The following is a 12942-nucleotide window of genomic DNA, read 5'->3' on the forward strand; positions in this document are numbered from 1 at the left end:
TTAAATCATGCCTTAATATTAAACATATATTATAATTTCTGTTCTTTTCTAATTAATGATACTAAAGAGTAATTCGATTTTTCCAGAATTTTTATTACATTATTATTATATATATTTTTTTTTTTAATAAAAATTTTTTTACGACTAAAAATATTAGTATTGATAGTTTTTAGGTTTTTTAAAATAATTTATAAATTTATAATTAAATAATAATAAAATAAATTTAGAATTATGAAAGAAAAAATAATTCAGCATTTAATTATTTTTTAAATTTTTAAATTTACCCATATAAAAGGTATAAAGTAGCAAATAAATTATATATATAAATTGACTATGCAGTTACATTTACTGCATGCACCAATGTAACTGTATAAAAGGCTATAATTATACATTTTTAATTGTTTCTTGTTAAAGAGTAATAAAATATTTTTCTCTTTCTAATTAATAATTGAACACTTTTCCGTCTAATATAATGTAGTATATTGAATATTATAATATTCTTATTACTCTATATATAACGCTATTTTGAAACAGCTTCTCTTCTGCAATTTTTTCTGTAATTTTTTACAGATATATTAATTTATAAGAAATTGCACATACAGATATTTTATAAGTATACTTCTAAAAATTTAGAAATTAATAAAATAATCACAATGTAGCAGTGGAAGATAAAAAGATTAAAATGTAAACCATAGTTTAACATATATGTATAACTATCGTTAATACTTAATATTGTTAATACATGTGCCTAAAATAATCACATAAAATGGGATATCAATTATATTCTATATCCTTTTTTTGCATTACTTTAAAGTACCGCTTTTTTTTTTCTTGTTGTATGTAGAGAATTATATAAAAGAATTATCCATTTAAAAAAATGCTTTTAGAATTAAACATTTGCATAGCAATTTTATTACTTCGCAAGAAGAGAATGATGTTTCGCCGTAAACGAGTTCAGAAGTAATAAGATAAAAAAGAACACCTTTAGAATAAATTAGAACACTTAGGCAGTAAGATCATTAAATCGCCAACTTTTTCAAACACCTTTTATGCGACATCAGAAAAATTTTTTTTCATAAAAGAAATTATTTTGAGAAAATGAGCTTTAAATGATAAAATATTTTAAACAATTTAATAACTTCAATTTAGGAAGGATAGTTTCTAACAGATTAAATATATGGCACATGGTTAATTAATCGGGTAAACTTAAGGCTCGATTCATTTTGTTTTTTTTTTTTTTTTTTTTTATGTTTCCATAAGTTTAAAGTTTGAATTTAAACAAAATCAAATCTTCAAATCTTTCAACTCTTGTATTTTTTCGTTTCAATTAAATTTCATAACTTATTATTAAAATCAACGGAAAGTGATCATTAAAACATGATCGTGTCATTTGATTATTTTTTATACTCTAATTGAATGAATCTGGCAGCAGCTTTTGTAGTTAAATACAAAAAAATATTGCTTCTAATAATATTGTACAAGAATCATTAAAATCTCTTCTTGAAGACTGACTACTACAAATAGAATGAAATATAATAGGTGCACTATTATTTGCTATTATCGTTGATTGCGAAGAATTTTATTATTATATTTGTACTGAACTTCATCTTCGACTTTCAAATTTAAAGTTCGGTGGGAGTGTACGACATTTAACCGGGGGGGAGAAAAAAAACGAACGCTCATCGTTCTTCGTTTGTTTGTTGTTAGCATTTACAAATCTTGCCGATAATAATATCGACTTTGATTTCATATGGATGTCGTGGTATGATGATCTGCTCCGTTCTGCGTCTGTGCATTATGCGGCAACGAAGCAAGTTCGTTTCTGCTTAAATAATTCACAATTCCTGCTCCGAGAGAATCACCTACCACATTCACTGTTGTTCTACAACGATCTCTGGAAATCCAAAGATCCAAACAAATAGATTAGATAAATATTTTTTTAAAGACAAGCATATAATAAAGGAAATGCTTACAATAACCAATCAACAGCAATGACAAGGAATACATCTTCGGACGGTAGGCGAACTGTATCCAATACCATTACCATCGTAACCAGACCTGCCTGTGGAATTCCAGCTGCTCCGATACTTGCCGCAGTCGCTGTGATACTGAACAAAGACTTCAATATAAAATGCAATGCTTCCTAATTAAACAAACAAATGTGAATTTTCGCCTCTTTTTCTAATTCCCATTACCTGATTGCCACCAGCTGTCCAAAACTAAGACTGACTTGACGCACTTGCGCGATGAAAATCGCGGCCACGGCTTCGTATAAAGCCGTGCCATCCATATTGATGGTGGCGCCGATCGGCAAAACAAATCTGGTAATTCGTGGATCGACATTGTTTCCCTCTTCCAAACAATTAATAGCAACTGGAAGAGTAGCGGAGCTTGAGGACGTACCAAACGCTGTGACCAACGCTTGGGCCAAATTGGATATGTACACGTATGGATTTCTCTTCGTTATTAGAAAATATAATAGAGGCAGAACGATAAAGCCGTGTATCAACAGGCCTATCAACACGGTGAGAAAGTACATTCCCAGTTGGGAAACTATTTCATCCAACGATTGCATTTCCGTAATTTTAGCGGCTACTAGAAACAGTACACCAACAGGTGACAACCTGAAGAGTGAAATTTCATTACCAATGAATAAAGAATTATAAAAAATTCTATTCTCTATTGAAATCGATGATGACTATTATTGGAAAATTACATATTGCGCGAAAGATTGGAGGTTAGGATACCTTTAATAAAATAAATTTCATCAAATGTGAATTTACCAAATCACCCAATGAGTGATCATCATCATAGCGCCAGACAAGGACTCGAAGAATACGAGCAACGGTTTTCCTTGCTCTTCCATTTTTCCCAACGTTATACCAAGCACCGTGGCGAAAACGACGAGACCCATTATATTGGTTCCTGACACGCTTTTCGACACTGGCTTCCACTCGTCCATGTTATCTGCTTCAACGAAGGATACATTGATATTATGTCGCTGTAATTTTCGTTGCACAACATTTCTTTTTTTTTTCTTTCTTTTTTTTTTTTTTTTTTTTTTATAAAATGTATATAAGATTTTTTTAAAAAAGATTTTGGACCTGATGTACTGTTTTCCGGTTTCTGCATTTCCGTTTTATGTTGAGAGATACATGCCTCTACTAAATTCGGGGGAAACATGTTCCGAATCAAGTCCATCAACGTATCGATAGTCGAAACATTTTGAGACCGTTCTTTTGTCCTTATGTCAGGATTATTTCCCACACCCGGCTGGATAGTGATTACCAAAATGATACCTGAAATCGTTATTATATCGACAAAAAATGATCTATTTTTATTTATTTACTTTTAGAAAATAACTGGAAAGATGTCTCGATCTTGACCGACCTAGTACAACAGCGCTAATCGTGGTGACCATGTAATACACTATAGCACGAACACCAATTTTCCCGCTCAATGACAGATCAAGAGATCCAATTGCCGAGACCAGGCTGGATATGATAAGCGGTAAAATCAAACTCTTCAGCATTCTGAGAAATAGATCTCCTATGTAGTTGATGTACATGATCTCGCGCGGCGTCCATCCTTGAGTTCGCAGGCTTCTCAAGATAATACCGAGGACCACACCGCCGAATACACCGGTCACAGTCAATATCGTCAACGAGTTGTGCTTGAGGCACGATCGAACCTTCTCTTGCCTGGTTTGCGGCCTCTTATTTGGCTCCTGGGGGTAATACGAGGTTCGTTCGGTAATTTTGCATTGTGTGTCCGATCCTGACAACGGTGATCTAAAAATAATACACAGACACACATATATATACATATACATATATGTGTGTGTGGAAAAAAAGGACGATATTTTAAGAGAAAAAAATGTTTTTCTAATTTTAAAAGTATTCGTTTCATGCAAAGGAAAATTGAACAAAGGTAATAACTAAGATTAGCTCTTCTGGGATCGGAAAATGTAGATTTTTTTACTATTACATCATGTACAAAATATACAAGATGAATTGCAAATGAAGCGGTTGTCGCGAACACGTGATGTTTAGCATAACATGTTGGATGCACGAGGTCTCACGATGCAAGTAAATTATCAATGGAAAAAAAGAAGAAAAAAATTCTCAGACGAGAAGCTACCGAAAGGAGATGATTCGCTTTTTCAAGGGGTTAATTACGAGAGTTAATCCCTTAACGGTGTTAACGAGTTTGATAATTTGGTCGGTTTGACTAGTTTATGACAATCGGCTGGACGACTCGGCTGTTAGAAAGAAAAAAAATAGAACAGAATTGCGTTGTATTTCTGAAAAGAAATAACAGTAATTAAACACCCGGCTCTTTTTCACTTTTTGTACGATGATGTATGTATTTATTTTGAAAACATTTTCATCATGATACTTTTCTGACTTGTGATAATATATTTATATAGGTATCTTTAAATGCATATGTTCTTTTCCACGCAAGATGTATCAATTTCCATATACAAACGTGTTGGCATTGACTACAATGTGTGAAAGCAAAGAGATAAATTTTATACGTGTAGTTAATTCTATGAGTGCAAAATTGAGAAGCGCTGTTGATTGGTTGGAATTTTATATATTCAGAAAATGTTGAATTGTATGATATTGTTATAATATTTTTGAAAAATAATTGATCAATTAATTAATTGTAAGTTGAGAAGTTGCTAAACATATAAACACAAGTTCTTCCAGTTATTTATGCTACACAAGTTATTTAAGTCAAATTACATAGTTGCATAGATTATATAAATTGAATCATTTGAACTATTTAAATTGCTCTCTTCCATCTTAAGTTTGAGATATTTACATATTTAAAATGTAAAATAGATTGATTATAATAATCAATCGATATTTGATATTCTTGGTAATAACGGATGAATAATTTGTATGAAACAACTATTGTGCAACGTAACTTTTTATAGAGACACGTGAAAGGCTGAAGGCCATAAATGATTAATATTGTCTATTAATAAATAAATAAATATATATATATATATACATATATATATAACATAAATAACTTATGTTTATGAAAATAAATATTCAATGTAACATGGTACGTTTTTTTTATTTGTTATCAAAAAATAATCCATTTTATAAGATTTGATTTCATAAACTTTTAAATAGAAAAGGAAATCCTTCAAATTTTTCCCAAATCTTTTTTCTTTCTCTAAAAATATATCGAATGATTCGTCGAAATTAAATCTTTTTATATTTGATTTGATTTTCAATAAACAATAAACGTTATTTACCAATCGTGATTAGTAAAGCGCCAAGCGTTTAAAGGTACGTGCACGGCGAGTGTACAGGAAAGCACGATGATTGGCAATGATTTCTCCTTGCTGTGTTATTATATCCCCGCACACGTTTCGCTCCGTCTTAATTCAGCCATGCGCGAGTAACGTTTGATTCTAATCGAATTAAATAATCAGTCAACTTGTCCGACACGCGAAATTACATATTACTTAAATATTTAATGAAATACGAGAAATAAAAAAAATAAAAATCTTCAACACATTCAATTAACGTAAACTTCTATTATCGTTTCTTTTTAACTCCTCGCATTATTATTCTCTCAAATTTTCTTTACAATCCAAAAGAATATCTAACTCTTTCGACAGATGACGATCTCCGATTTCGAAGATTAATTTCTTATTCGAGTTTTCTCTCTCAAGTTTTCAAACAGCGTAACAACATTAAATAGCGACACGCGATCTCCTTCAGTGTACAGTAACTGCGAAAATGTTCACCCGACGATTCGTTTGTTTCGCGAATCGGGAAAAGAGCGTCGATATATCTATCCATCACTCGGGTCAAGGGTCGGCAATCTTCGTTTTGATTTGATTGAATCTTTGCGAACGACCTCGTCGTGTTAAGTAGGCCTCAACGGAGCTGCTGATCACTCTTGAAAGTCTTGTTGCTCGCTTGTCGATGACCTTGCCGGGAGATACGTCGTCGCCCTTTCGGCTTCTAACCTGATCATTCCGTTATGAAATTTTGCTAATGCTAGTATTCTTTATTATATTATACTTTTCCTCTCTTTCTTTGGCGAATTGATAATAATATTTTTATGATCAAAACGATGAGATATAAAGATTGGTTTTTTTTTTTTTATCGAATATCGAGCTAGCGTGGAGCATTTCTGGAGGTTGGCCGGAATTAATCTTAACTGGCCCGGCAATTATCAAATTGTACTTTCGCATTACGGACTTGTGGAGCAATTGGTCGGATCCTTCCGTGCAAAATTCTTAATGCACGCTAACGATTCATCCCTTTGGCGAGGATTGGCTAACATTTAGGATACTGGAAAAGAAAAAATAGATAAAGCAACAAAAAAAAAAAGAATCGAAAGGATCGTTTACTTTTTGAACGGGACAAACGTAATTCAAGAGATTTGAAAGAGATTCAACGCGGAGACACGATCCGTGTAAACCGCGCTATTCTGTTTCGCAAGTGTGTATCCTTTTACGCGAATTCATTAGTCGAGCCGATGATGCAATCTGAATCACACTGAAGAAGAAACTTCATCCGCTTGTCAATGTCGCCTCGATGGGCCCGCCTCTTTTGCATATATATATATATATTTTAACACGAATCCAACAACAGCAACCGTGTAAATTCTGTGGAATGTTGATCAGTTAATTATAACAGCTCGTTCGAAATTAGAGATAAATCGAAATAACGACTTTCGCCACTTCGCGTAATTTCGATTTAGATTCAGAAAAAGCGGATTGATCAGACCCACTTCCATTTCCCTGAAATTAAGTATAATAGAATAAAAAAAAAAAAAAAGTATTCTACAATGACAAGAAAAAAGAGACTTAACCTTGATGTTAGAGAGCGAGAGGGGGAGGGGGGAAGGCAAAAGCGTGGAAAAAGAAAAATAATTGGAGAAAAAGAATTTAGGAATTAAATACTTACAGTTCAGTGGCGACTTCCATGATGCCTGTCTGGAGCGGTGGTGATGGTGATCTACGTTTGCTTGGTATTAATATTCCGACGAAATACGGTAGTAGTCACCGTAGAGCGTCACTTCCGGTTAACCGGAAGCGGCTGCTGTGTAGTATCACGCCCTGATAGGGGAAGGCGGCGGGGAGAGGCTGGAAAGGGATCGACGATATCCGATTAGTTGATCGACGATATTGATCTCTTGCTCGCTTCTAACTTCTTGATTCCCGCATCGAAGGAGAAGGTTGAAGGAAAGAACAAAGAAATTAGAAATAAGATTACTACGCGCATCTTCATCGTAAATCATATATAGGAGCATAATTGTCTCTTCCGTTCTCACTTGACACATAATACAAGAAAAAGAAAGAAAAAGAATTATTCAGAGCCAAAGAATTATTCATTATCCATCGTACGATTTAAATATTGGGATATTTATTATTTATTTATTTATTTTTTCTTTAGAGAATTTATGCTTTCAAAGAGAAAAATTTTTCTCGCGAGTATATAAAAAGATAATGGGAGATAGGACCTTTCACTTCTCGACCCAACTCTCTCTCTCTCTCTCTCTCTCTCTCTCTCTCTCTCACTTTCGACTCTCGACTCTCGCGCTCACACTGGATGGAAGGAGTAAAGGCGCGCGCTCACGGGTAAACACGCGGGGAGAAGTAACCTATAAGCTATGTATAAAGCTATGACTTTAATGAAACTGTACGAGCGCGTAGTTAGGTGCTCGCGTACCGGTTGAACGTCGATAGATATAGTGGTCAGGTCAAGAGAGGATGTGTGCTGATAGAGCTTTCAATCTGTGCCACCTTGGGTGGTACGATTAGCTATGGCGATCCCCCTACGACGATCTCTTCCTGCCGTGCTGGCCTATCATCGTCAGATATATTGCAAATACGCGCAACTATGACCCCATCGGGAGCACCGGGTTACGCGTCTATTGTTTGTCGCCTCTTCCCTCTCTCTCTCTCTCTCTCTCTCTCTCTCTCTCTCTCTCTTCTCGAATCACCTTCCTCTGATCATATATCCCTTCCTTCCGATTTCCACAATAAAATTCCTCTTCCTCCGGCGTGTCTCTTTTCGTAATGGGATTAAATCGACGATGATGATGATGATAATGATGATGATGATGATGATGATGATGATGATGATGATGATAACGATGGTGCTCGGGGATATCTTCGATCTTTCGGGAACGAGCCGTGATATCAGGCTTCTTAAAGATTGATGATTTCTTTATCTGGAAAGGAGATTATTTATCGATTAATTTATTTTGATTTTTCTTTTTTCGTAAAGGAGCAAGTTGTTGACTCAATTGTCTACTTTCTCTTGAAAATAAATATTGATTGTTGAGAGGAAGAAGAAATGGAATGAAACGAAAATGATCTTTTCCTTTTTTTTCTTTTTTCTTTTTCGGTATCAAAAGAGAGAAAGAAGTTGTGGTACTCTTTGAAGAGTCGAGATGGGTCAAGTTTATGATTGATCCCGCTCGATCTGAAGAATGGCCTGACTCGTAACACATTTATCGGAATACTTTAAATTTTCTTTTATCGCGAAAGAAGTAAAATCTGGAGTAAATTTGGTCTTTTTTCTTTTTTTTAGCGATCCGATGTCCAAGAAAGAAAAAAATTTTGTTCGCGTAATTCTTTTCGTTGTTCGAGCCATTAAAATATTTCTCTAGAAAAAGTAATTTGCGGAAAATATATTATTTAATTTTATAGTTTCTTTATTTTTCCTAATTTTTTAACGTGAAAATACATTTTTGTTTGATTTATGAGATTTATATTTTTATTTTTTATTTCATAGTACAAGATTTGAGATTTATCGATATAGATGATATTGATGATTATATTGAATTAATTGAATAATTTGTTCTGTATTAAAGAAAAAAGAAAAAGATGAAAAAATAGATTAAGGAAAATGAAAAATGGCTATTTTTTTTTTTTACTTATATAAAATAATAAGACGCAAAATTAATGATAGATTAAATAATCACATGTTTATTATAATATTTGTGCAAATATATATTCGTGATTAATCGTAGATGCAAATTTTTCACGTGATCATAACGCATATTATGTATATATTCATTATTCTGCATAATTTAACGAAAGAGAAACTAGAAAAAAAAAACTACTAATTATATTGTCTGAAAGACTTACTTAAATTTCAAGGTGAACCAACAATATATAATATGTGAAGAGAATTCGAAAAAAAATTTTATACGTGAAGAGAATTTATATGTAGATTTTTTTTTTATCAATTTTAATATAATATTTTTCTATTCTAATAAAAAAAACAATCAATGTGATCAATGTAGATTAATTAATTTTAACATGATATGGCTTCAAAATATTGCACGATAATTTTCATTCATTTATACTACATAAAATATCCCCACAATCACAAATTACCGGCAATTTAATGAACTATAAAACCAGACCGTGACGCAATCAGCTGATGGTATACATATAGTTATATGATCAAAATATAGACGGAAACTTCAAATGTTTCTTTGTATATGTATTTTTCTTTAAATAATCATATATTAATCGCGATTGATGATTCTTATATCAATAATTAATCAATAATAACAAGATATATATGTATATTATATACATATGATACATGAAATAAAGTAAATAATATATATAAGTTTTTAGGTTAAAATTATAATGATAAAAATAATGTTTCGAATCAAATTAATTTCTAAATACTTCTTAGACGTAGTAATTAATATTTCTTAGACAGTAATGATTTGATTGAAATGGAAAGTATTTTTACTATTGTATATTAGATAAAAAGGGAACATTTTCATTATTATGTTAAATGTAAACATGCAAATATATTTTACTAAAAAAATAAACGATTTTTATCGATATATTTAATTACATTACCCTTCCCTCATTATGTCCAATTATATCAGTAAAAATTATTCATCCAGCATGTTAATGTGAAAATTTTTACCTTTTTTTTTTCTTTTCTTTTGTTTTATGAGAATTTTAATTTTCGTTTCGATTAAATTTTGTATTTAAAACTAGGCTGATTTGCTTTTTGCGCATGCGCGGTTAATTCATCTCAAATTTCCCTCAATAACCTTACTTAACATTAAAAATAATTATTTCAAATGTTTTAAAAATAATGTATAATTTAATTATTTATTAATAATATTATTCTTTTTCATGAATTTATTTAGAAAATTTATTTAGAATAATTTTTAACGATTATCAGTATTTTTATTTTCTTATATATCTTAAATCAACCAATTAGATGCAATTGTAAGAACACTAATTTTCAATTTTGCACGAATATTATCAACAGTGCCACAAACGTATAATTCTTGAAACACTAAGTCATTTTCTTAGATGACGAAAATTACATGAGATAAGTAATCAAGATCTTCTTAACAAAAGAAAAACAAATTAAAAAATATAATTTTTATGATTATTAAAAATGATTATTTATGTTGCATAATGAATCTGATAATTTTGATTTCCATTAATATATGAAAAAACTAGTAAAATTATATTCATTATCTTGATATCGATATAATAAATAATCTCGAATATCGATTATTTATTCTTATCATTTCAATTTCATTATCGATTTATTCATTTTGAATAATAGTTTCAAAATATAATTTGAAAATAAGTAAAGATAGTTTAAAATTTTAATTAATTACAAAAAACAAGTTAGAAAAATACAGATAATTCTTATTTAGAAATTCAATAATATTTTATACAACACGATAATAAACAATGCTTACCATGCTTTTTATTATATGTAAACAAATTTCAAATATAATATTAAAATCAATGTTTCAAACATAATAATTTGTAAACAGATATCACAATTATTGCAACATAATTAATACAAAACATTAAATAAATCTAATTACGTAATGATAAATGATGCAAATCGCTGCTCGAAAGTAAGTAACTCAAAAATAAGTTGCAAATAATAATTGAGAAATTTAATATGAAAATGTGACGAACTTGAAAAAAATATATCTTTTTTCACGAACTCAATATCTATTTTTAATTATTTATCTTTGATTCTCATCTTTCAGAAATAATGATTTCATTATTTATTTTTTTTTAAATCGAATGTCGGCACTCCCGCCTTGTTTCGAAATATAAATTATAAATTATATTTTATAAAGAAAAAAATTTTTTTTGATAAATTTTAAAAATATATTGAAAAGAAAAATTTTTAATTAACTTCTTTGATAAAAAAAAGATATCACTAAAAAAACTCTATAAAAAAAAATACAGCAATTTATAGAGATATATTATAGAGATCATATTATAATTTCTAATTCTTCGTATTTTATGTTTGCGACAAAATTGAAAACATGCAACAATATACAAATTATTACATAAAATTAATCTATGATATGAGAATATGCCAACTCGAATACATTGATAAAATGATAAACAAATGATAAATACTGTTCTTCGATTTTTATTTTCATTTTATCAATAAGCAATTATTTGATGAGAAACATTATATTAAAATTAAAGTTTTGATTCTTACTTGTTTACATAGTGGAGTGCAATACATATCAATATGCAATCAGTTTGTAATTATTACATAAATATAGAGTATTATTATAAATTTATTCATATCAATTTATTCGAGATTACATTCATGTATTATCTATTCATTTCATATTTATATTGTTTTAATTTTTAAAATTTTTTTTTATATATTAGCTAATACATGATATTTACATATAGATAAAGTAGATTGATAATATTAAATTTAATACATTTTATCACTAATTATATTTTTATAACATCTTGATATAAACATCGATTATTTGATTGTGAAGTTCTTTCTTTTGATATTTTGTCAAAATTAAATTAATTATTAATTGACAAAATTAATTGTATGAATTTTAACTTACTTAAAAGCAGCCATCATATTAATTATTTGTAAATTACGTATTATTTAAAATGGATAAAAATTGAAATATTAAATTAAATTTTTAATTAATTAACATAATTGAACATTTGTGTTCAATTTAAATAACTTAACTTTGGAATTATATCTATGTCACTTTGTATATATGTATAATAATATGGATTATATATAATTTTTATATCAAAGCAATGTAAAACGTATATTTAAATAAAATATATGTTTCGTATGTCTTTGTATATCGTATAAAATATAAAAAATATATAAATAATATTGTAATTTATAATTGACATTTAATATTTAATCGATATGAATAATAAAGAATTATAGGAAATAAAAAGCAAAATTCAGTATTTGTTCACTTAACAATATCTTCTTTGTATTTAAGTTATCGATATTAAGAATACAATATATATACTTTTAAATTTATAAACTAATTGAATTTATTTCTATATTTCACACACATTCGTCTTTAAAAATATAATTTTCAAATTTTGAACAAGTAACAAACATTTTAATTTACTTTATTTTAAATATTTTACCTGAAAAGGAAGAGTATCGATGATTTGTTTCGATTTCTATTCTTGAAACAAAACACTTCGCATGCACATTAAATAAGCACCGATTTCTCTCGTGGAAAAACGCGTAAACGAGTACCGAAAAAACTATATAAATATAAATTTTTAGTAGTTTTAGCTCAAGTTATAAAAAAAAGGAATGTGCAAACACTGCAATTCACTTCTTATATCACGTTTTCGTGTATACCGTGCGATAACAGTCGCGAGACTGTGAACTAGAAGCATGTCATTTGAGCCAAATGTTCGAAAAGCGCGCGGGTGGTGGGGAAGTTAAAAGGAAGGGGAGAAAAGGCGAGTTCCATGAGCCATGTAATTTGATTGGTATTCAGATAATTTTCAGTTACTGGCTGAACCAATCAAATTTTTGCACTTGAATGAGGCTCCACCAGTTGACACATGTTGTCTGCGCAAAAGCGGTAAACCATAAGCGATTCTATTCAATTTTGAATTATATGAATAATTATAATAAT

At 29.7% G+C, this 12942-nt stretch overlaps 1 protein-coding gene across 9 annotated transcripts; it reads right to left on the bottom strand.

Moving 5' to 3' along the window:
* Positions 1 to 1221: 1221 nt before the first annotated feature.
* LOC107995911 (excitatory amino acid transporter 1) lies at positions 1222 to 12693 on the bottom strand. Of its 9 annotated transcripts, none has more exons than XM_062082199.1 (9): positions 12437 to 12691; positions 7981 to 8211; positions 6942 to 7120; positions 3391 to 3791; positions 3105 to 3299; positions 2784 to 2967; positions 2196 to 2624; positions 1974 to 2108; positions 1222 to 1894 (listed from the first exon to the last, which is right to left on the bottom strand). In XM_062082199.1, exons 3-9 carry the CDS (start codon positions 6959 to 6961, stop codon positions 1747 to 1749), a joined length of 1512 nt encoding a protein of 503 aa, XP_061938183.1. In that variant the 5' UTR covers positions 6962 to 7120; positions 7981 to 8211; positions 12437 to 12691; the 3' UTR covers positions 1222 to 1746. The 9 variants fall into 9 exon arrangements, 8 of the variants coding, with proteins under 8 accessions (XP_061938183.1, XP_061938182.1, XP_061938186.1 ...); XM_062082198.1 differs by having other exon boundaries at positions 7707 to 8211; XM_062082202.1 differs by lacking the exons at positions 7981 to 8211; positions 12437 to 12691 and adding exons at positions 5273 to 6323; positions 6383 to 6775.
* Positions 12694 to 12942: the final 249 nt, after the last annotated feature.

This window comes from Apis cerana, linkage group LG11 (genome assembly GCF_029169275.1).
Source record: "Apis cerana isolate GH-2021 linkage group LG11, AcerK_1.0, whole genome shotgun sequence".
Taxonomy (NCBI): domain Eukaryota; kingdom Metazoa; phylum Arthropoda; class Insecta; order Hymenoptera; family Apidae; genus Apis; species Apis cerana.